Raw genomic sequence first — 24,922 nt, 5'->3', positions numbered from 1 at the left:
TATTCTGTGTAAGTGTAGGCAAAGAAAAAATAAGCCGTAACCAGAGAGAGGGATCCAATGCATTACTGTCTGGCCAGTCAAAGTATCCAATACCCCTCTAGGGGTAGTATCTCGATGGGCGGCTGGTGCCCTGGCCAACCTACTACCTATAAATGTTCATTCAACAAAGGCAATGTTTTGAAGTTGTCCAAGGTGTCAAGTATTATACTATTGACTGTTCAACATCAAAAGTTTTATGAACTAACTCAGCTGTGTCCTTAGGTTTGATTAAGTTTCTCATCAGACTAATAAGGGAATGAATTATATTACATCAAAAGATGAAGGATATTGTCGTGATCCAATAGAGATTATCACTAAATTCCAAAAAAATTATCACAAAATTGTTTTATTGCTTTGCATCCAAAATATTATTATCATTTTAACTCCTATAACCAAACCTATTAAAACCCTATTACTTCCTTTAAATTTTCAGTTAAGTTCTGGTAGATGAACTAGATGCACTACTTCGCTTCACCATTGAAGTTGAGCTGTTTATCATGGAAATTTCCACCTACATGCACCATCAAACATAGGCTGAACATTTGCCCTAATTCTGATAGTTTTTAAGATGGATTATATCAAAATGATATTTTGATTATAAAATAAATTTTTTAATATACTTACCCGGTGAATATATAATAGCTGACGTCTCCGACGGCTCGACAGATTCCAAAAACTCGCGAGCGATCGCCGTGAAGGTTGCGGGTGTGACCACCAGCGCCGACTATCGGCCAGATACCGCATATACTTGTCAATTTCTCCAGTTCTTCTCAGTCCGCTGGGTCTCTATCGGGGAGGAAGGGAGGGCCTTTAATTTATATATTCACCGGGTAAGTATATTCAAAAATTTATTTTATAATCAAAATATCATTTTTAAATATTAAACTTAGCCGGTGAATATATAATAGCTGATTCACACCCATGGTGGTGGGTAGAGACCAGTATTAATACAATAAAGGCGTATATGCTCAAGAGTTTTTTGACAATTATTTCATAAAAAACCAACTTAAGTATAGGTACCTGGCAAGGAAGCTGACTCTGATGATTACTTTGCCTCATTAGTCTGCTTTCCTCACAAAGCCCAGCCATCCTCTCAGGATGCTGAAAGACTCCCAGGAGCTGTTATATCCAGGGCAAACACCCCTATAACAGGACCTCATCAATACCCTTAATCTGGGCGCTCTCAAGAAACAACATTTTGACCACCCGCCAAATCAAAAAGATTGCGAAAGACTTCTTAGTCTCCCGTACAACCCAAAATAAGATTAAAAATTTCAAGAGTAGATTAAAAGGATATTGGGATTAAGGGAATGTAGTGGTAGAGCCTTCACCCACTACTGCACTCGCTGCTACGAATGGTCCCAGTGTGTAGCAGTCCTCATAAAGAGTCTGGACATCTTTCAAGTAATATGAAGCGAAAACCGACTTGCCTCTCCAAAAGGTCGCGTCCATAATACTTTTAATGGATCTATTTTGCTTAAACGCTACAGAAGTTGCTATCGCTCTAACTTCATGAGCCTTGACTTTAAGTAAATTATGATCCTTCTCAATTAAATGAGAGTGTGCCTCCCGAATCAAAAGTCTAATAAAATAAGACCACGCATTCTTAGACATGGGCAAAGAGGGCTTTTTAACGGAGCACCATAAAGCCTCTGAACAACCTCGTCGCGGTTTAGTTCTGGATAAACAAAATTTAAGAGCTCTAACGGGGCACAGCACTCTTTCAACTTCATTCCCCACAATCTCAGAAAGACTGGGGATTTCAAATGATTTAGGCCAAGGACGAGACGGAAGTTCATTCTTGGCCAAAAAACCAAGTTGAAGAGCGCATACTGCTTTATTAGCGGAGAAGCCGATGTTCTTGCTAAAAGCATGTATCTCACTAACCCTTTTAGCCGAAGCCAAGCTCACCAAAAAAAGTGTCTTGAGGGTAAGATCCTTCAGGGAGGCTGAATTTAATGGTTCAAACCTGTCTGACATGAGGAACTGTAGGACCACGTCCAAGTTCCAAGCAGGAGTCGAAATATGACGCTCCTTGGAAGTCTCGAAAGACTTAAGCAGGTCTTGGAGATCTTTGTAATTAGAAAGATCCAAACCCTTATGCCTGAAAACAGAAGCTAACATGCTTCTGTAGCCTTTAATGGTGGATGCAAAGAGGGAGCGACCGTTTCTCAGATAAAGAAGAAAATCCGCAATCTGCGCTACAGAGGTACTTGGAAGAGGAAATAGAGGAGGACTTGCACCAGTCTCTAAATACCTCCCATTTCGACTGATAGATCCTGATGGTAGAGGATCTTCTAGCCCTCGCGATCGCTCTAGCTGCCTCCTTCGAAAACCCTCGAGCTCAAGAGAGTCTTTCGATAGTCTGAAAGCAGTTAGACGAAGCGTGGGGAGGCTTTGATGAAATCTCTTTACGTGAGGCTGTCGCAAGAGATCCGTCCGTAACGGCAGACTTCTTAGAACGTCTACCAGCCATAGAAGTACCTCTGTGAACCACTCTCTCGCGGGCCAGAGTGGAGCAACCAACGTCAACCTGGTCCCTTCGTGAGAGGTGACTTCTGCAGCACCTTGTTTAGGATCTTGAAAGGTGGAAAGGCATAAACGTCCAGGTGAGACCAGTCCAGCAGGAAAGCGTCTATGTGGGCTGCCTCTGGATCTGGAACTGGAAAGCAGTAAGTCGAGAGCCTCTTTGTCAGTGAAGTAGCAAAAAGATCTATGGTGGGTTGACCCCATGTCATCCATAGCTTTTCGCACACAGTCTTATGCAACGTCCACTCCATGGAGATGACTTGTCCTCTTCTGCTGAGGCAGTCCGCCAAGACATTCATTTTTCCTTGCACAAATCTCGCCAAAGGAGAAATGTTACTTGCCTTAAATGGAGTTCCTTCCGATCCGTGGACCAAAGACCCGAGCATTCCAGACTGTCCAGTGGAGCTCCCTAACCCAAATCCGATGCATCTGAATACAACACATGGTTTGGGTTCTTGATCGCAAGAGAAAAACCTTCTCGAAGTCTGATGTTGCTGTCCCACCAAGTCAGACATGTCTAGACTGAGTTGGAGATTGGGAAAGAGATACTCTCTAAGCCCTTCTCCTTGTTCCAATGGTTTAGGTGAAATTGGAGAGGGCAAAGGTTGAGTCTCCCCAGAGAGATAAACTATTCCAGCGATGAAAGAGTTCCCACGAGGCTCGTTCAAACTCTTACAAAGCAACTGTTTTTCTCTTGCAAGTGAAGGACTTTTAACAGAGCTTGTTCCATTCTTGTGGGAGACGAAAAAGCCCGAAAAAACCGACACTGTATCTCCATTCCCAAATAAAGAATAGTCTGGGATGGAGTACTGTAAGTTACGACTTCTCTACGTTCACTATGAGACCTAGCTCCTTGGTTAGGTCTAATGTCCATTAGAGGCTCTCCAGACAGCGATTTAATGACGACGCCCTGATTAGCCAGTCGTCAAAATAAAGGGAGGCTCTGAATCCTCAAAAAATGTAGAAAGCTTGCTACATTTTGCAAGGGCCTTGTAAAAACAAGAGGAGCAGGAATGAGGCCGAAGCACAGTGCTCGAAATTGGTACATTACTTTCCCGTCCACAAACCTCAGATGTTGTTGAAAGTTTGGATGAATCGGGATGTAGAAGTATGCATCCTGAAGGTCGAGAGAGACCATCCAGTCGCCTTCCCTTACTGCTGCCAAGACAGATTTGGTAGTCTTCATCGTGAACTTTGTCTTGACAATGAACACATTGAGCGCACTTACATCTTAAGTACTTCTGCAGTGAACGTGGCTGCCAGATCATTGGAGCCATCCCTGATAGCCTTGTTCCTGCAGTGAACGTGGCTGCCAGATCATTGGAGCCATCCCTGATAGCCTTGTTCATGCATGACATAATTGTACAGCAATACATTGACAACTGGAGAGACCTTCTTACCTAAGGCTCCCAGTGACCAATCCAACAAATAAAAAAAACTTCAAACGCTCGAAAAAACTCCTAACAGGAGATGGTCTAGCTCTGAAGCAGACCATAAAATCTTGGAGCGTCTCATGGCTAGACGACGAGGAGAGTCCACTAGGCTTAAGAAGTCTCCCTGGGCAGAGGCAGGTACTCCCAAGCCGAGAACTTCTCCTCGAGCTTCTCCTGTATTCCAACCAGTCTCCCAGTAAGAGCACGGCCCTCTTGGAAGAACAAGAGAGAACTGACTTCGTAAATGTAGGAGTCGAAGAAAGTCATGCCAAGAGTAAACTCAGACGGCGGAGCAGCCGTTACAAAACGAGTAGGACAAAATTTCACTAAAGAAATTCATAATTAAAAAACAAGGGATTGTTGGACCACCCTAGGTTACTCATCTTCTGAATGACTCCCCAAAGGTACATTAGTTGAAAGGGGGTCATCAACTTCTTCAGAAGGCACATCATCTGATAAATCTAAAGTCTTGCGAGAAGGAGATTTATATTCGGAATGACGTGAAGGAAAAGCCTGACAGGCTACATCAACTTGTATATGAACAGAAGTTAAAGTTGGAGGGTCGATGTCACGTTGTGACTGCAGAGAATGTTATTCTACTACACGTCGTGACAGAAGTAACTGACGTTCAAACGTCCCGTAGTAACAGCGGTGACTGCTGTTCGATGCTATATCGTGACTACGATGACTGACCCTCGACGTCACGTCATGTCTACGGTGTCTACCACTCAACGTCACGTCGTGTCTGCAGCTCAACGTCACGCTGTGACTGCGGTGGCTGACGTTCAAAGCGATCAAAGTTACATCGAGATTTATGCTCCGCATCTCGTTAAACAGCAAAACTGTCACTAGGGATAACGTCAGCGTGGCGTAACAAAGCTCGTCTAGAAGGTTGAAGACCCGAATCACGTATCCCAGAACCGTGACGTACAAAAAGCAAAGGATCCTTTCGCACAGGAACAGGATCGAAAGCTTCTATTAAAGAAGAAGGCTTTAACAGCATACCTTGCTAAACACTTAACTTCGGATCAACCTGTGACTGCGGTGGCTGACGTTCAAACGTCACGTAGTAACAGCGGTGACTGCTGATCGATGCTATATCGTGACTACAGTGACTGACACTCGACGTCACGTTGTGTCTACGGTGTCTACCGCTCAACGTCACGTCGAGTCTGTGGCAGAAACGTCTGTACATGAACGTCATCGCTATGAACGGGACTCTTATGATGACTACAGCTAAGACGTTGAACTTGTTCTGAAGGAACTAATAAACGTTTCAAACGTCTCGAAACTTTACGCCCAGGCTTTTAAAGAGACGAATCATCGGAAGACGAGGAGAAACTTCGTCTCTCCTGTCTTATGGCAAGGACGTGCTTGACGAGCAACGTCTGATACCTTTGAGGGAATGTCTGTTCGTTGGTTTACACTCCTCACTCCCTTAGGTCCTACGACATTCCTTCTCCCTGGTGCAGGGGAGCCTGAAAGAGGTCTCGGACTAGGCAAGTGACAAGCACGAACAAACGAACCCTCCGCAACACAGAACATGTTTTTGCACTTCACTGATATCACATTTTTTAATAATTTCACATTAGACATGAATAAAACTGATTTCTACCTAAAGCACGCAATTCTCCCTTAAATCAAAAGGTTAGAATTGCGAAATGAGTCGTATAATGTAAGCACATTAGTACAAAATGAAACACACATGCAAAAATCAATAAACATATGCATATATATCGAATAAAACGGAAATATATAAAGTTAAAAAGATCAGTAACTGTGAATGAGACTAAACACTAGTTCACTAAGGACTACGTTTTCAATCTCTCACCGTACAGTGCCTTGGGACGAGAATAAAAACTAAAACGTTTTATCCTCTCTCCCCGTACACTTGGGACGAGAGTAAAAAACTGAAGCGAGAACAACGTTACTCGCTCCCAAACTCCTTGTACAGAGACTTGGGACGAGAACAAAGATCGGATCGTTCTCTCTTTCTCTCTCTCTCTCTCCCTGTCTCTTGTCACTCACAAGAGAATGGCCCACTCACCCTTCGTCAATAACAGGTTATTTGACTAAAGGAAAAAAGTGAAAGGACTCAGAAATTGAAATTTAACATGTTCCTTTAAATTAGTATCTAAAAACTTCAGTTTGAAAGAAGAATGAACAAAACGTCAAAATCGATTTACTCTTTCTGCAAAGTGAAACCGTGATTCTCTCTTTCTCTATCGTAACGATAGAACGCAAACTGCGTAGCATAAATAAACCAATCGTTAGTTCATCTTTGAAAAACAGCACGAAGACTATTCAAAGAATAAAATTTCTTAAAATATTTCTAAAAATATTCATCTCATCACTCTTACAGAGCAACTGTTTTAATCTAAACAAAAATAAAAGTTGAATGGGCTCAACGTTGTTTAACTTCGTTTTCCAAGTTAGGACCGCCTACATAGAATAGGTAAAGGCCGCATATAAACAAAAACATAAAATTTATTTTGATGTTTAGTATAAATGGAAAGCTAATCGAAGAGGCCTAATAAAGGCGGGTGAGATATAAAATATATAGAGGTAAATCTATAAATATCAACAATAATTTATAAAGTGATAAAATAATTACTAAAAGCCTTTAACACACTTCCGTACACTGAGGGAAGGGTCGGCCATCTTTTCTCTATGGAAAAACCAGAGCGAGATTAAAAAAGCAAGGGCAAAAACTTTTCCTCTCCTTTCAAAAGCATTTCTTTTGAAGATAGTATTGAATAATCCAACACGGCGAAAGCAATAAAACCAAAACCAAGTACTTCACCAATTCGGTCGAAAACTCGAGGTCATAAAGCGAGCGGAACCAACTTGTCGACAAGACCGACAGAGAAGAACTGGGGAAATTGACAAGTATATGCGGTATCTGGCCGATAGTCGGCGCTGGTGGTCACACCCGCAACCTTCACGGCGATCGCTCGCGAGTTTTTGGAATCTGTCGAGCCGTCGGAGACGTCAGCTATTATATATTCACCGGCTAAGTTTAATATTTAAAAATACTGGATATCTCATTTAATATTTTTACAGATAATGAAGTTTTATTGTTGTAATATCATGTTCTATTTTCCCAATTGGCTCAAATATTTTACCATTGTTTATAACACCAGTTCTAGGAGTAGTGTACTAGCTGCTTAAGATTTTCACATCCATGAATGAATGGATGTATAGAATGTGGGGACAAATTTACTTTCTCATTTCTATAACAAATATGTAACATGAATGTAATGGTAGTGGGTTGGCCAGGGCAATAGCCACCCGCTGAGATACTACCGCTAGAGAACTATTGGGTCCTTTGACTGGCCATACAGTACCAGTACTACTGTACATTGGATTCCTCTCTGGTTATTGCTAATTTTTCCTTTACCTACACATACATCAAATAGACAGGCCTATTTTTTCCACATTCTTTTCTGTCCTCATACACCTGACAACACTGAGATTATCAAACAATTCTTCTTTGCTGAAGGGGCTAACTACTGTACTGTAATTGTTCAGTGGCTACTTTCCTCTTGGTAAGTGTAGAAGAGACTCTTTAGCTATGGTAGACAACTCTTCTAGATGGATACTCCAAATTCAAACCATTGTTCTCTAGTTTTCAGCAGTGCCACAGCCTCTGTACCATGGCCTACTACTGTCTTGGGGTAGAGTTCTCTTGCTTGAGGGTACACTCGGACAAACTATTTTATCTTATTGAGACTCTTTAGCTATGGTAGACAGCTCTTCTAGGAAAAGGATACTCCAAAATCAAACCATTGTTCTCTATTCTTGCGTAGTGCCATAGCCTCTATATCACGGTCTTCTACTCTCTCGGGGTAGAGTTCTCTTGCTTGAGGGTACACTCTGGCGCCCTATTTTTTTTTACTTCTCTTCCTTTTTTATTCTAAGTTTTTATAGTTTATAAATGAGAGATCTTTTCATTATTGTTACTGTCCATGAATATTTCATTTTAATTTTTCATTAGTTCTCTTGTAGTTTATTTATTTCCTTGTTTCTTTTCCTCACTGGGTTATTTTTCCCTGTTGGATCCCTTGGGCTTAAAGCATCTTACTTTTCAAACTAAGGTTGTAGCTTTGCCAGTAATAATCATAATAAACGGATTTTGAGCGAAGTGAAAAATCTATTTTTGGGTAAGATGGCCATGTCGTCCTGATGGAAGTTCCTTAAAGGCAGCTTCCTAGGGTATATTACAACTACGGCGATATTCCCAGAGAATTTACCTTAAGGTACCCAGAATTCTAACTCCTGGAGCGAGTATCCCTAAAAAAGACCTTAGGGATATCGTAAATATCAGTGGACGTATTCTTGACACGCCTCATAGCAATCTATACCCCGAATAGAGTTAACACTTCGTAGGGGTCAAATGGCAAGAAAACGAAAACGAGAAAGAAAAGGGGAGAGCCGTTCGTAAGGCCCTCTCTTCTCCCGTTTCGTAAGCGTGCCCTGCGCCGATTCTGGCGCCATCTGCATTCCTTGTAGCGAAACACGAGGTGCTACAGATACTGTATGTAGGGAGGGGTCCTACGGCCCTTTCATTGAAAGGGAAGGGCGGGTCCATCAGGACGACATGGCCATCTTACCCAAAAATAGATTTTTCGCTTCGCTCAAAATCCGTTTTTTGGGCTCAAGCCATGTCGTCCTGATGGAAGTATACCAGAGCATTACTGTATCTGTGGATTCTCAAAATGTGCCGTACTCCTCAGAAATATTTCCCCCAGTCGACGCGACCTAGAGACCTAAGATGTTACCGTCATACATCTTTTCAACTAATCATAAACCATGATAGAGCTTCCTGCCCCCAACAGGGAAGAGTCTTACTAGACTCTGGGAAAGTCTCGAAGAGTACATATATCTAAGTATGAACCCCAGGCAAGCGAGTATAGTGGTCTCACCCCATACTGGGTAAAGCGAAGTTCGAAATGAATCACTGTGTCAATATGAAATATCGACCAGTCCTCCGCTCAAAACACGTATTGGACAAAGGTTCATATCCGCTTAGGAGGAAACTCGTAAATCCGCCACCATCCCTTTATGGGATGGAGTCCTCCAGCTAAGGGGAAGCATAAACCAATGCAATATTAGCTTGCATAAGGGAACATTCTATTAGAATTATCCCCGGGTAAATATACATAGAATGAATGCTCACAGGTGAAGGAGACGCAAGGTTCTCAAGAACCAGTTTATTGACAGACAATAAACAAACAGGTTAACCACACTCATATATATATATATATATATATATATATCTATATATAAGAGGAGGATAACTAAAACTTTAAGCATAAGTATGATAGTAAACAGCAACTTGTTTGTCTGAAAGAAAAAACATTGGAGCCACTTTTAAGATACCAAAGTATCAAAGTCAAAAGTCTGTTTTACTAATCAGTCACATTAGCGTTAGAAACGCTCGGCACGCATGTTTGCACTTATGCTGGGTTCACCTTTGAAAGTGGAACAGTCAACGTGGGTCACCCAGTACCCTCACATAGTATGTAGTACAACATGTGACTACATACTCACCCTGGAATTAATTGTCCCAATTAAGTTACTGTTCCTCGCAGAGTTAAACAGCAGGGCTAACGACGCAACCCACTGCCACCACAGAACCTCTTAGTTGCTGCACTTGCTTCGCATAGTGACGAAAGAACACTCTGGGAGACTTCCAGCCAGTGTACGAACGAAGATGTCCAAAATCCCTACAACTAAAGAAGTTTAAGGAAGAAGCAACTTTCCTCGGATCGTGACCTGTGGGTGAACAGTCAGGATCCGCTCTGTGAATAAGATATGTGATTTTCGCCCTGAGTTATTTCAGTAATAAATTTTTGAGCCTGACGTTTCTCCCCTGGCCAGATGGCCATCCTTGAAGTCTGAAGTTCTACGAAGATAGACCTTTAGGCATTCTACTGGACATAGAGATGCATCTTCTTTCAGAGGCAGATTCTTCAGGGACCCCACCTGATGGTGGGTAACTCGTTCTTGGTGAGAAACGTAGGATCCGGAAATAGGTTCAGTTCACCCATCCAGGGACTGAACACGACCTTCCTCTCTCGAGAGGGGTATGATCTCACTAACCCTGGCCCCGGACGCGAGTGCAAAAAGGAGGATAACTTATGGGTCAAATCCTTTAACGCACACTCCTTATTGTTCAACAGTGAAGCAACATGAAGAACTTTTCTAAAGACCATGAATTGGGCTTTGGAGGTGCTAAAGGTCTGAGCCTAGCGCAGGCTTTCGGAACTTTTATAAAAGATCTCGTTAGCGAGGTCGACCTGGAAGGCATATAGAATGGGTCTTGTCAAAGCAGGCCTACATGATAAAATCGTGTTAGTTACCGATCCATAACCATGGAGATGGATGAAGAAAGACAAGCAGAAGTCCGTCGTGATCTCCTGCGGAATCTTCGTCTGACAAGGGCTACCCATTCTCTCCAAGATGACTCATATTGCCTTATAAAAGGTTTGCACTTATAATCCTCTAGGAAGTCCGTGCTGGCTTTCGAAATCCCGAAACACTTTCTCACCTGTTAAGGAAAGAAATCATGAGCTGCTGGGTCCGGGTTTTCTGTGATGAAGCGCAGACAATTGACTTCTGGACTCACTGGGTCAGAACTGGATCTGGTAGCGGACGAAACTCCGATCGTAGTTCCAATGCCAGAGGGAACCCCACACTGTTCGGTCATTTGTGGGCCACTACTGCCGCTACTCCCTTAAATGATCTCAGTTTGTTGAGGACCCTCAACAGAAGGTTGTAAGGAGGGAACAGATAAATCCTGAACCATCTGTTCCAGTCGAGGGACATCGCGTCCACTGCTTCCGCCAAGGGGTCCTCGTACGGGGACACATACAGGGGCAACTTCTTGTTGTCTTTCGTTGCAAAGAGGTCTAGCCGCAGTTCTGGGACTTGACTCAGAATGAAGGAGAATGGTCCTGCGTCTAGGGACCATTCCGACTCTATCGGTGTGAACCTGGATAGAGCGTCCGCTGTCACATTGCGGACTCGTTAAAGGTGAACTGCTGACAGGTACCATTTCTTCTTCCCCCAAATCGGAAGATGGCCAACATCACCTGGTTGAGAGGTGGCGACCTTGATCCTTGTTGATTCAAGCATCTCACAACTCCCCCGCTGTCCAGCACCAACCTAATGTGGATCGAGCGATGCGGGGAGACTTTCTTTAAGGAAAGAAGGACTGTCATAGTCTCTCGAAAATGACTGTGAGAGGTCTTGAATAGACTGGACCAAGACCCCTGGGCCTTTTTCTGATGAGAGCGAACTCCCCATCCCTCCTTCGAGGCGTCTGGGTGACTCGTCACCGACGGGGGAGGTGGATGAAGAAGAACCGACTTCCTAAGGAGTCTGGCTTGGGACCAAGGCCTGAGAAGAGTATTTCGACGAAGCGGAACTGGTCTTCTCAGATCTCTTCGCGCATCTGATGCATAACTACTCCAATCTCCGGTTGCATCCTTTAGCTGTGCTCTTAGCACCGGGTCTGTCACCGAAGTAAACTGGAGAGACCCCAGTACACTCTCCAGTTCGCATCTGATATCCATACGGAATCTAGAAGTCTCTTGACAGAACCAGCTATCTCCTTTCTTTTCTCCGCCATGACGGAGAAAACGGTGTGACATTAGGTCCCAGTGGATTCACACCCACCGGAACTTAGAGATGGAGGAAGTTGAGACTTTTCCTGTTGATCTTGAAGCCTAGATAATCTAGGAAATGGATCACATACAGGGAAGCTTGCAAGCATTCTGTCCTGGGTGCTGCCCACCCCAGCCAAAAATCCAGGTAGGCTACTACCTGAATTCCCTTTAGGCGTAATTGACTGAGAACTACGTTCGCAAGCATCGTGAAAATCCTTGGGGCTATTTAAAGCCCGAGAGGCATGGCTTTGAAGACGTATAGTCTTCGTTGTAGCCTTAACCTTAGGTAGGAGGGGAATCGACAATAGATTGGAACGTGCCGATAGGCGTCTGACAAAACTATGGAGGCGGTAAATGCCCTCTTGGGCAGTAAGGTCCTTATGTGTTGTATTGTTAGCATCTTGAACCTGTAGTTCGCTATGAACCTGTTAAGTGGCGACAAGTCCAGAATGACTCCGAGTTTTTCGAGTCTTTCTTGGGAACACAAAACAGCCTCCCTTGGAATTAGATGGACTTTACCCTTCGGATCACTTTTCCTCTAACAGTTCATGAATGAACTCCTCCAGAACGGGGGTGGAGTATCGGAAAACCGCCGAGGGTATGGGGATGGAGTGCTGTACCAGCTCCAGCCCAGTCCCTTCTTGAGTAGGCTGTGGACCCAGGGATCGAAGGTCCACCGATCCCAAAAGCGTTGGAGACTCCCTTCTACCAATATCATCTCGCTCGGACTGTTGTCCTGAGGTCTTGCCTCTCTGACCTCGACCATCCATGAAACCCCTTCTCCTTGAGGGGAGCCTAGACGAAATTCTGGCTGCTCCTCTAGGCTCGTTCGACAGGCAGTTGACTGACCTTCGAACGATGGGTTGAATGCCGGAGACTGTGTCGACACGAATTGGGGAACCCACTGAAGTGTGGTCGGGGTTTTTGCCACCATCTGGGGCACTGAGGGCATCAGCAAATGCCGTTGCTGCTGATGTCTACTTGACTTAGCTGGCCGAGAAAGTATCCTAATCCTTTTAGTCTTCCTCCAAGGAAGGGGACCCCATCCGGGGAAGAATTTCTCTTGGTAGACAGGCCCCACTCCCGGAGAAGATTTCTATCGTCCGTGGCGGCCCTATCAACCTTTTTGACCGACTCACTAGGGAAAAGGTCTTTGTCCCAACTGTTGGAGGAGATTAGTTTCCTTGGCTCGTGCCTCATCGTAGCCCGGGCGAACACGAATTCCCTACAGGTTCTCTTCGCCCTGACGGAGCTGTAGAGATCCTTCGTCACAGTGGCCAGATGAGTCTTGATCACAACCATGAACGTTTCATGGACCTTGGGATCACTTGTCATCGTCTCAATGTGGACTGAAGAGACAAAGAGGCAGCCAGTCTTTCTTTTGTCTAGAGTTCTCTCCGCAAAAGAAAACCAGACAGCTTAGAGAGGATCTCGCCGAACCGGCATCCGGCAAAATCCGCCTCCCACATCTGGACTGAGAAGGTAAGATGGACGTCCTTCCAGTCCTTGTTTTGCTTACTAAATCGTCCTTTCTAAAGGCCAGCAACAAGGGTTTACACTCCACCAGGGAGGGGAAAGGCTTGCCAGCCTCGACTGTTTTCAAAACCGCCGCAAACCCTTTCAGCGAAAAAGGGGGAAGGCTGTGGCAGGAGAGGACACAAAGGAAGGGAGCCTCTTACTCAAATACAGCTACCTTTGAGTTCATGAAGCCCCTCTCTTTCATCGAAGAAGAAAGCAAGGCATGAGCCTAGCATGGTCTATCACTACGACCTCCTTCGGCTCTGTCTCTTCCTTTGAAGCTGGTACCTCCTTCCACCGGACCTAGCAGTCCGGATGTGCCCCTGCAGTTACAATGCAGCTGCCTTCCCATTCATCTCCCTCTGCCTTTGTTGGATCAAGCCAACAATGGAGGGAGGGCCTGCTCTACTGCGAGAGCAGATGATGTTGAGGGAGCAGGTTCAAGGACCTGAACCGGAGCAGCCGACCTCTCTCGGCCTCTTCCGCTACCTTGTCCGGAGCTCGAACTTCATCCTGGCCTTCTGCCAGGAGGTCTTCCTCCAGACGTTCGGACACGTCTGGCATCCTGTCGACCAACTGGATGCTAAGCAAGGCGACCGTGACTTCAGCATCCACGGGATCTGAATTAAGGGGACCTCCTCTTGAGGTTGGGGAATCACTGTAACAGTTGATGCCCTAGGAAAAGAAAGCCCTCATCTTCTATCTGGAAGATAAGGTCCAGAGGTAATCTTCTGAAAACCCCTCACCCAGGTACGAAGCTTCTCCCTAGCTATATCCCTTGAATCCACCGTTGTAGGGGAGACGAAAACGGATTTTGAGCGAAGTGAAAAGAAAAAACCTCAATAGATAGGTTAGTGCATATGAAACATACCTGGGGAACCCAATACCGGAGAACATCCGTGGAGACAGCGCATGCCACACGCCTCCTTCAGAACCATGTCCGCAGAAGCCCTACTGCGGACGTTGCAGAAATACATCCGCACTACGGATGGTCCTCCTGTAAAGAGAAGAAATTTCCATGAGTATCAAGTGAACTACGTATCACTGGATATGCACAGTAGCATAACAAAACGGAAAGACACATCCTTGTATTTCCCGCACACCCAATTGTTGTAGCCTTCCAAATCATAAAATCGTATAGTTAATCTATGCCAGATTAACCAATGGAAAATTTCCAAAGGAAGAAGGTGTAGCCCCCCCTAAGGAATGATTTTAAAATACCGGATAGTAGACAAGAAAGAGCTCACTTTCTTTTCTGTAAGGCCAACAACAACGGGTCGTGCAAGACCACAAAGAATAAGGAAAAGACACATACTTGTGAATCCCCCACAATCACCTGTGGAAGCCCACCAGCCATTAAAATCAAATGGTTAGTCTTTGCTAGAATAACCAAAGATCATATTTCCCGAGAGAAATTAGGTGTAGCTCACACCTAAGGTAAGATTTTACCATTCTGGCTAAAGATGAAAAGAGTTCTCTTTTCATCCCTGTAAGGCAACACCAAGTGACTGCACAAGGCAACACAAGTAAGTTAGAAAAGACAGTGTTGTAACCTACTATATCATGTTCTCCCCTGGTAGAAGACACTAAACAGGGAAGAACTGATACAGTACATGAGGGTGGTGTGCCGGCCGGCTCTTGCCGGTCAGCACCCCCACCCCCTTTTCCAAAGGTAGGTCTCAAGTATGCAACTTAGGATCACCCAGACGGGGGAGAACTCCAGTTCCTATGCCTGAACCGGTCGGTAGTGGTTGCCGGTCCATAGCTACCCGGTTGGCACCCAGCTGCCGGCCATCACTCTTAGTGGCCGGCCAACCGAGTGATGTAGCAGGCCGGCCCGGCAGCGGTGAGTAAACCCTGCCGGCTGGCATCCACTCCAGGTAGCGCCCGGCTGCCGGCCGCCACTCAAAGCGGCCGGCAGGTGAGCAAGGAGACCGGCCAGCAAAGGCATAAGACCACCGCCGACCGACAGCAAGAGAACTAGCGAACACCCCCCTACCGACGTGGCCGGCAGACGGCAAGGACAACACAAGAGAAGACAACAGAATGGGTGCCGGGCTAAGAGGCTATGTACCTCCGCGCCTGACACCCGAAAGAGTGCCGAGAGGAAGGGGAGACACTAAGTCAAGCTTCCTAACCACTGCTTACTGAAACTACAGACGGCAGCGGTTGAGGGACCAAGGAAGGACCGGGCAGCACTCAAAGGATAGGGCCTCTGCCGGTCGGCACTCTCTGCCGGCCGACAGGGGACTACGTCAGCTCCCCATCCCAACCTATGCTAGGTACGGATGTGAGACGATTGACACAAAGGAAACGGAAATAGAAGGGAAGGACAGAGGGTCCTGTCCAACCTTGCCTTGGTTAAGGATCATTCCAAACTAAGAAAGCTCATCTCAGCCAGAGAGATCCAGGGAGGGAGGCCGGCACTACTGGCTGCCTCCCTAAAACCAAGGTAAGGAAGGAATTGCTATTCCGGAAAGGGAACATATCCCGAACCCGGAACAGCAAAGAGGACAAGTCTGAGGGGTCACCGAGCGAAGGGATCATAATTACCGAAACCTTTCAAGGTGAATCAAGGAGGATAAACCTCCTATGCCCGTGTCAGGCAGCAAGGGAGACTCTGCCCCACGCTAGACCAACACGGACTCAGACTAATACACTGCTGTACTGTCCCCCTCTGAACAAATTCAGTTGGAGCAGGAAGGTACAGTACTACTCCAGCATAGTTATATTTGAAAATTAATTCAAACAAACCACTAGAGTTAAGCCTAAGGCTTAAACAGAGGGAAAGGGTTTGCCCCTTCCCCGAAGAGAAGGGAGCAAACGGGGAAAAGATAATATTATCAAGACCTAAGACAACCTAGCCTAGGCACTAAGCGAATCGATTACCTAAATCACCGAAACTCACTCCAATACTATCTTGGAAATTACTCGAAAAGGGCTGTATGTATAACGTTGCCTAACGCTTTAAGCAATATAAAATCACACTTGGAAGACTAAATATCATGCAGGAAGTACAAGGACCAAAAACTAGGCTACGAAGACTAGTGTTGGTCAGCCTAGGCAAAACTTTCGCCAGACGCACTACTAACGCATCATAACAGAATTCCTAATTAAGCTAAGCAGCTAATTATTAAAGCGCAGGGGGCTGGGAACGTCGCTCTTGCTAACAAATAAATCCTATTCTAGCGAGCGACAGCGTCCATGACGCCTCCAGCAGGCAACAGCTCTTGTATCAAAGATAACTCTTTTAAATACTTTAATTTTAAGCAAGAGCCTACATTTATACATAAAAGAAATAGTACTCAACTTATCCGAAGCAGAAGAAGTTGGAGAAAGCATAATATGAGAGTAAATCCAAGATTTTGGTAGAAACACAGGAAAAAACACCGAGTTGTAAAGCTACGCAAAAAGGAATGCAGATGGCGCCAGAATCGGCGCAGGGCACGCTTACGAAACGGGAGAAGAGAGGGCCTTACGAACGGCTCTCCCCTTTTCTTTCTCGTTTTCGTTTTCTTGCCATTTGACCCCTACGAAGTGTTAACTCTAATCGGGGTATAGATTGCTATGAGGCGTGTCAAGAATACGTCCACTGATATTTACGATATCCCTAAGGTCTTTTTTAGGGATACTCGCTCCAGGAGTTAGAATTCTGGGTACCTTAAGGTAAATTCTCTGGGAATATCGCCGTAGTTGTAATATACCCTAGGAAGCTGCCTTTAAGGAACTTCCATCAGGACGACATGGCTTGAGCCCAAAAAAATTCTGGAACATATGCAAATCAGTAAACATTAGCAACCAATAGCAGCATATTACCTACTATATAGGAAGTATTTATGTAACTAGGAAATGTAAACAAACTTTGTAAATGTATGTCTTCAGGATAAAATCCATATAGAAAACTAAACAAATAATGGGAGGAATTTATAAAGCAATGGCTTTCACTTGCATACATCTTAGAATCTTTAAATGCAAGGACACTCATGCTACTCAGCTTAATGAAAAGTCATATTTAGCATGAAAAAATTACGAAAGAAATAAAAGCCATCTATTTTCTACAGCAAAATAAAAAGACATTTACACTATTATCATGAAAATCTAATTATGAACAAGAATGGGTCAATAACTGAAAACATACCTATAAAATGTTATGAGTCTAGAAGGTTTGATATCCATAACATCTGAGGCCCAGGACTGCAAGTTAGCAAAAACTGCAATATTATCATACTCATTCAAGCGCAAAAGCAATTTGGCTAAGGCTGAACAAACAACAGCTTCAACAGCAACAATGCTCTCATGATCTCCCTGTAATTTGAAAAAGATTTGTTTATTTCATCCTCCGGAAGCTCAAAAACTGTTAGATTTAAATACACAATGATCAATTACTAGTAAATAACATACATTAACTAAAAGACATTGTTATACGAAGTGTAGATTGTTAAGATGGGAAAAAAATACTTTTCTCCATTTGAAGAACAAGAAAGGGTTGCTGTACAAAGTGATACAAAGAGATTGAGTTGATGAGCAGTTTATTGGGAATGTGTTCCATAATGGGTATGATTGCTGGTGTTACAGTACATGTTTTTAGTGTCCAGGAGATTCATGTGAAAGTATAATTGGAATAGGAAAATGCATAAAAATATTTTAGATTGTTACAATAACACAGACGGAGGAACAAGTTAAAGGATGAAGGAGAGAAAAGAAAATTGTTTGGGATATAACAGCTCTACTTTTGAAAAAGTTGATAAATGCCTTATATCAAATTTCATGCTCAAGTACAGCACTTGCATTTGTGAATAAAATGTTATTTTTATTAGTAAAATAAATTTTTGAATATACTTACCCGATAATCATGTAGCTGTCAACTCCGTTGCCCGACAGAATTCTATGGAGGGATACGCCAGCTATCACAATACTAGAAGGGGGTGTATTTACCAGCGCCACCTGTGGCCAGGTACTCAAGTACTTCTTGTTGACACCTCCTCAATTATTCCTCGGTCCACTGGTTCTCTATGGGGAGGAAGGGAGGGTCGATTAAATCATGATTATCGGGTAAGTATATTCAAAAATTTATTTTACTAATAAAAATAACATTTTTCAATATTAAACTTACCCGATAATCATGTAGCTGATTCACACCCAGGGGGGTGGGTGAAAAACCAGTGTACAAGACTAAAGGATAGCTAAGTATCCCGTATTTCATATAATCAGTTATCCACAATAACAATGAAATAATAAGTACCTGGTAAGGAAGTCGACTTGAACCGTTACTCTGCCTTTAATAAGATCGTCTTCCTTACTGAGCGCAGCGTTCCTCTTGGGAGGCTGAATCAACTCAAAGGTGCTAAAGTATACAGGGCTGCAACCCATACTAAAGGACCTCATCACAACCTTTAACCTCGGCGCTTCTCAAGAAAGAATTGACCACCCGCCAAATCAACAAGGATGTGGAAGGCTTCTTAGCCGACCGTACAACCCATAAAAAGTATTCAAGAGAAAGGTTAAAAGGTTATGGGATTATGGAAATGTAGTGGCTGAGCCCTCGCCTACTACTGCATTCGTTGCTACGAATGGTCCCAGGGTGTAGCAGTACTCGTAAAGAGACTGGACATCTTTGAGATAGAATGATGCGAACACTGACTTGCTTCTCCAATAGGTTGCATCCATAACACTCTGCAGAGAATGGTTCTGTTTGAAGGCCACTGAAGTAGCCACAGCTCCCACTTCATGTGTCCTAACCTTCAGCAAAGCAAGGTCTTCTTCCTTCAGACGAGAATGTGTTTCTCTAATCAGAAGCCTGAATAGTAAGAAACTGAGTTCTTAGAACTTGGAAAAGAAGGTTTCTTGATAGCACACTATAAGGCTTCTGATTGTCCTTGTAAAGGTTAAGACCTTTTTAGATAGTACCTAAGAGCTCTAACTGGGCAAAGTACTCTTTTCAGATCATTCCCCACCAAGTTGGACAGGCTTGGGATCTCGAACGACTTAGGCCAAGGACGTGAAGGAAGCTCGTTTAGCAAAAACCGAGCTGCAAGGAACATGTAGCCGTTTCAGATGTGAAAACAATGATCCTGCTGAAGGCGTGGATCTCACTTACTCTTTTAGCTGTTGTCAAGCACACGAGGAAAAGAGTTTTTAATGTGAGGTCCTAAAAAGAGGCTGATTGGAGAGGTTCAAATCTTGATGACATAAGGAACCTTAGGACCACGTCTAGATTCCAGCCTGGAGTGGACAACCGACGTTCCTTTGAGGTCTCAAAAGACCTAGGGAGGTCCTGTAGATCTTTGTTGGTGGAAAGATCCAAGCCTCTGTGGCGGAAAACCGCTGCCAACATACTTCTGTAACCCTTGATCGTAGGAGCTGAAAGGGATCTTACTTTCCTTAGAAATAACAGGAAGTCAGCAATCTGGGTTACAGTGGTACTGGTTGAGGAAACTGCATTGGTCTTGTACCAGCTACGGAAGACTTCCCCTTGAGACTGATAGATTCTGAGAGTGGATGTTCTCCTTGCTTTGACAATCGCTCTGGCTGCCTCCTTCGAAAAGCCCCTAGCTCTTGAGAGTCTTTCGAAAGTCTGAAGGCAGTCAGACGAAGAGCGTGGAGGATTGGGTGTACCTTCTTTACGTGAGGTAGACTTAGAAGGTTCACTCCTAGAGGAAGAGTCCTGGGAATGTCGACCAGCCATTGCAGTACCTCTAAGAACCATTCTCTCGCGGACCAGAGCGGAGCCAACCAACGTCAGCCGTGTCCCTTAGTGAGAGGAGAACTTCTGAAGTACTCTGTTGACAATCTTGAACGGCGGGAATGCATACAGGACGAGATGGAACCAATCCAGCAGAAAAGCATCCACGTGAACTGCTGCTGGGTCTGGAATCGGAGAACAATACAACAGGAGTCTCTAGGTTATCGAGGTAGTGAACAGATCTATGGTTGGCTGACCCCACAGGGCCCAAAGTCTGTTGCAAACATTCTTGAGAAGGGTCCACTCTGTGGGGATGACCTGACCCTTCCGTCTGAGGTGATCTGCCATGACATTCATACCGCCCTGAATGAACCTCGTTACCAGTTAGCTTTCGATCTAAAGACCAGATGAGTAGGTCCCTTGCGATCTAGAACAACTTCCAAGAAAGAGTCCCTCCCTGCTTGAAGATGTAAGCCAGGGCTGTGGTGTTGTCAGAGTCCACCTCCACCACTTTGTTAAGCTGGAGGGACTTGAAGTTTATCAAGGCCAGAATAACCGCCAACAACTTCTTGCAAATGATGTGAAGTGTACTTTGCTCCTGATTCCATGTTCCCGAGCATTCTTGTCCGTCCAAAGTCGCACCCCAGCCCGTGTCTGATGCGTCCGAGAGGAGACGGCGGTCGTGTTTCTGAACAGCCAAAGGTAGCCTTCCTTGAGAAGAAAGCTGTTCTTACACCTCGCGAGAGAAGACCTCCTCTCTTCGGAAACAGGAACTGAGACCGTCTCTAGCGTCATGTCCTTTATCCAGTGAGCAGCTAGATGATACTGAAGGGAGGGGAGGTGGAGTCTCCCTAACACGATGAACAGGGCCAGCGATGAAAGTGTCCCTGTTAGACTCATCCACTACCTGACTGAGCATCGGTTCCTTCTCAGCATGCTCTGGATGCATTCTAGGGCTTGGAAGATCCTTGGGGCCGACGGAAAAGTCCGAAAAGCTCGACTCTGAAGATCCATACCCAAGGAGACAATGGTCTGGGATGGAACGAGCTGAGACTCCTCAAAATTGACCAGGAGGCCCAGTTCCTTGGTCAGATCCATAGTCCATTTGAAAATCTCCAGACAGCGACGACTTGTGGGAGCTCTTAAAAGCCAGTCGTCTGACGGAGCCGGACACAAGATCATGATACTGCTGCACAGTCTGTGGACTGTCAATCATGGGCAAGCGAGGAAGTACAGTGACAACCCGAATCTGTCTAGACTGTCTGGGTCGTACAGACAACTCCTTAACGGGTTGCTGAGGTTGCCGCACTGCGTCACAACAAGTCACTTCTGTTGGTTGTTGAACGTCTTCCCCGTGACACATTGACTCCGTAAACAAAAAATCCTCTAACAAGGACTAAGCTTGGACTGCATGTCATGCAACACAGCTCAAGGTCTATGGGAGCAGGTGTGGTAACAGACGGGATTAGCGACTGAAGTGGAACCATAACCTTCCCTGGAAGCATGTTATGCTTAAATAAAAGTCCATAAGAGGTTATGCAGCTAAAGGCTCCCTCCAAATGACAGAGTCCTCAAGGGAATATCAGAAGGAGGGAGAAAAGAACTTTCTCATCTACAGGGACCTTATCCTAGAAAAGCTAAGTTCTCTGAGTGAGGGTTCACTGGTGCAAAAGCAGCAGACTAGAAGGCAACGTAATGAAACTGCTTGACAGTCTAGTGAGTTGGCAACAACCCAAGATGTGTGACTGAGAAGCAAGCGGTAAGGTATGCAGAGCATGATGTATGCAGAGTATGCTGTATGCAGAGCATGCTGTATGTAGAGCATGTTGTATGCAGAGCATGCTGAATGCAGAGCATGCTGTATGCAGAGCATGTTGTATGCAGAGCATGTTGTATGCAGAGCATGCTGAATGCAGAGCATGCTGTATGCTGAGCATGTAGTAAGCAGAGCCTGCTGTAAGCAGAGCCTGCTGTAAGGAAAGCAGAGCGTGTGCATGGCGTTTAACATTTCTCAGAAATTCCATGACCAGTGCTAGAGTGCTTTATGCATGCTTGCATGGGGTTTAAAAATCAACATAATGTTTACCTTACATTCATAACTCATGATTCATATTTTTGCCATGGTTTGAAAATGGAGGTAAGGTATGCTGAACAGCAGAGTCAGAACGAGCTGGAACAACAATAGTTGTGGTTTCCTCTTCAAGACTCTGTTGAGGGAACACCTGAGGCTCAGTCTGCAAAGGCTGAATAAAAGACAAGCAGAAGGAAGGCGCATGGGTGGAGGAGGCTGACTCCTAGCATGAGTGGTTGAACCCAAGGGTTGCGCTTGCTGAGCGGTTGGCGGAAGCGGAGTAGCAAGTTCCAGTTCCTGTGGTGTGAGCGGAGCGCGATGAGGAAGAGGCTGCGCAGAACAAGGAGAATGTCTCGCAAGCTGAGGCTCCTGAGGCGCAAGGCTAAGGTGTTGTGGTGCTTGCCTTGTGGAGGGTTGAGCTCGCTGCAGCGAGAGCTGAGGAGACTGACTCATGGACGGGAGAGGTTGTTGTACCTCAACCGAGTGTTGCATCACTGGTGGAGCAGCAAGTGGAGGCGGAGGAAGAGAGGTATAATCCTCCTGATCCCATGTAAAGGTTGCCTTAAGGAAGGCGGAGGCTGAACACCACTGGGAACAGCAAACTCAGCACGTGGCTCAACATCGTACGCCTGGCAGGTGGTACTGCGATCAGGCGGAGCGAGCGTAGGCGGAGGGAGTGTAGGCGGAGGCGGAGGAGCAACACTCTCAGCCCGACACTCACGCATCAAGTCCGAAAGCTGTGCTTGCATGGACTGTAGTAGAGTCCACAACATCGTACGCCTGGCAGGTGGTACTGCGATCAGGCGGAGCGAGTGTAGGCGGAGGGAGTGTAGGCGGAGGCGGAGGAGCAACACTCTCAGCCCGACACTCACGCATCAAGTCCGAAAGCTGTGCTTGCATGGACTGTAGTAGAGTCCACAACATCGTACGCCTGGCAGGTGGTACTGCGATCAGGCGGAGCGAGCATAGGCGGAGGGAGTGTAGGCGGAGGCGGAGGCGCAACACTCTCAGCCCGACACTCACGCATCAAGTCCGAAAGCAGTGCTTGCATGGACTGTAGTAGAGTCCACTTGGGGTCGGCAGAAACTACAGTAGGCTGAGGTAAAGCCTTAACAGTCGAGCTCTGTTGTGGCAGAACCTTACTCCTCTTAGGCGGAGTGCATTCAACTGATGACTGAGGAGAGTCAGAGCTAACCCAATGACTGTGAACTCTAACTTCGTACGTCTGGCATAGGTCTGGACTTTACGTTTAAAAGGTCTTGAGACCTGAGACCAGCGTTTTCTCCCCTAAATTTCTTCTGCAGACGAGCAAAATAAGGGCTCAATCGTCTGCGGGTGGGAGTGACGGTCTCGGTAAGACACGCCCACAACCACCGAGGATACTTCTGTGCGCCGATCAAGGCCTGCTGAACCCTTCTGCCCTTCGACATTGCTTCTCCCCTGGGCTTGGGAGCTTGCAAGAGGTCCCGGACTGGGAGGACGACTGGCGCGCACAAAAGTACCCTCAAGCACAACACTGACATACTTTGCGCTAATCACTTATCACTTTGATTTCTGTTTGCACTTATTTCACTGAACTCGAAACTTTAAGTGGTTTGTACCTGAAACACGCAATTCTATCCTTTCTCAAAAGTTAGTAATTGCGAAAACAGAATTACAAAGTAACAGAAAAATCTAATGAAAGATAATTCAGTGGCTGGAAAGAGACTAAACACTAGATCACTCTAGAAACGTTTAGTTTCTTCCCCTAAAGAGACTAGGGAGAAGAGCAAAAACGATAACGACGTTACTCGTACGCCTGGCAGGCTTGAATGAAACGTTTATCCTCTTTCTCCCTACGTCTCTATCTCTCTCTCTCTCTCTCTCTTGACTTAGAACCTGAGAGAAGAGTCCAATCATATATATCGTTAAAACATATTGTTAAAGGAAAAAACTGAAAAGTTCCTTTATAGGATCAAAACCATTAAGTTAAGAAAGAATGAACAAAACGCTAGACACGGTTACTCTTACTGCAACGTGAAACCGTGAACATTCTTTCTCTATCGTAACGATAGAGTGCAAGTTGAACGTTCTGAACGTCAACAACTGCAGAGACAAAACAAAACGTTAGTTCAACTTTGAAAACAGTACGAGACTATCAAAGAAATTCTTTCAAACTCTGTAGCGGAAATAGCATAATATGTTAACAGGTAAAACCAAAATGACGGGCTCAATGTTAATTAACTTCGGTACCAAGAAAAGACCGCCTACTATTAGGAAGGTCGAATATAAACAAATATAAAAATTAATTTTAATAAGTTTATAATAAAAGGAAGTTAATCGAAGAGGCCTATAAGAGGCGGAGAGATATAAAATAAATCTATAACTTTTGTTAAGCAAAATTAAGAAAGAGAGTCTATACTCTCTTAGACACCAACACTTCCGTCTAAGGGAAGGGTCGGCCATTGAAAGGTGAACGAGAGTTCATACTCTCTTCGTCACCATAATTAATCAAATTAATTCCAAAAGCTAACTAAGCTAATATAGAAGTTTCCAGTAAAGCGACAGCCGAAATCAAAGAGAAATACTTCACCAAAGTCGTGAAAATACTCCAAGAACATAAGCGTATCCCAGAACGTCTTGCCGGAAGCACGACAGAGGAATAATTGAGGAGGTGTCAACAAGAAGTACTTGAGTACCTGGCCACAGGTGGCGCTGGTAAATACACCCCCTTCTAGTATTGTGATAGCTGGCGTATCCCTCCATAGAATTCTGTCGGGCAACGGAGTTGACAGCTACATGATTATCGGGTAAGTTTAATATTGAAAATTGATACACTTAATCTTTATTGTGACAAATGAAGGGTAAAAATTGTGCTAAAATACATAAAAATCACAAATTATCATTTACTGTTCATTTTAAGGCTACTTATGCTTTTTCTGAAAAAAAAATCACCATTTATATAGAAAATTTATCAATGTTCATATACTACTAAATC

At 44.8% G+C, this 24,922-nt stretch overlaps 2 protein-coding genes across 2 annotated transcripts in view; one reads left to right on the top strand and one right to left on the bottom strand.

Annotated features, from left to right (window-relative positions):
• LOC137631754 (HEAT repeat-containing protein 1-like) overlaps positions 1–24,922 on the top strand; it is a 622,900-nt gene that overhangs the window by 295,990 nt on the left and 301,988 nt on the right. The gene's annotated exons all lie outside the window — the stretch shown is intronic.
• Positions 1–24,922, bottom strand: part of LOC137631636 (HEAT repeat-containing protein 1-like) — a 122,655-nt gene that overhangs the window by 28,545 nt on the left and 69,188 nt on the right. Inside the window, exon 15 of the mRNA XM_068363509.1 lies at positions 17,331–17,497. Within this exon, the coding sequence (XP_068219610.1) occupies positions 17,331–17,497 (167 nt within the window). The remainder of the gene's footprint in view (positions 1–17,330; positions 17,498–24,922) is intronic.

Source organism: Palaemon carinicauda, chromosome 40 (genome assembly GCF_036898095.1).
Source record: "Palaemon carinicauda isolate YSFRI2023 chromosome 40, ASM3689809v2, whole genome shotgun sequence".
Taxonomy (NCBI): Eukaryota; Metazoa; Arthropoda; class Malacostraca; order Decapoda; family Palaemonidae; genus Palaemon; species Palaemon carinicauda.
Note: the sequence above shows the minus strand (reverse complement) of the source record. Positions and strands in the feature narration are given on the sequence as shown.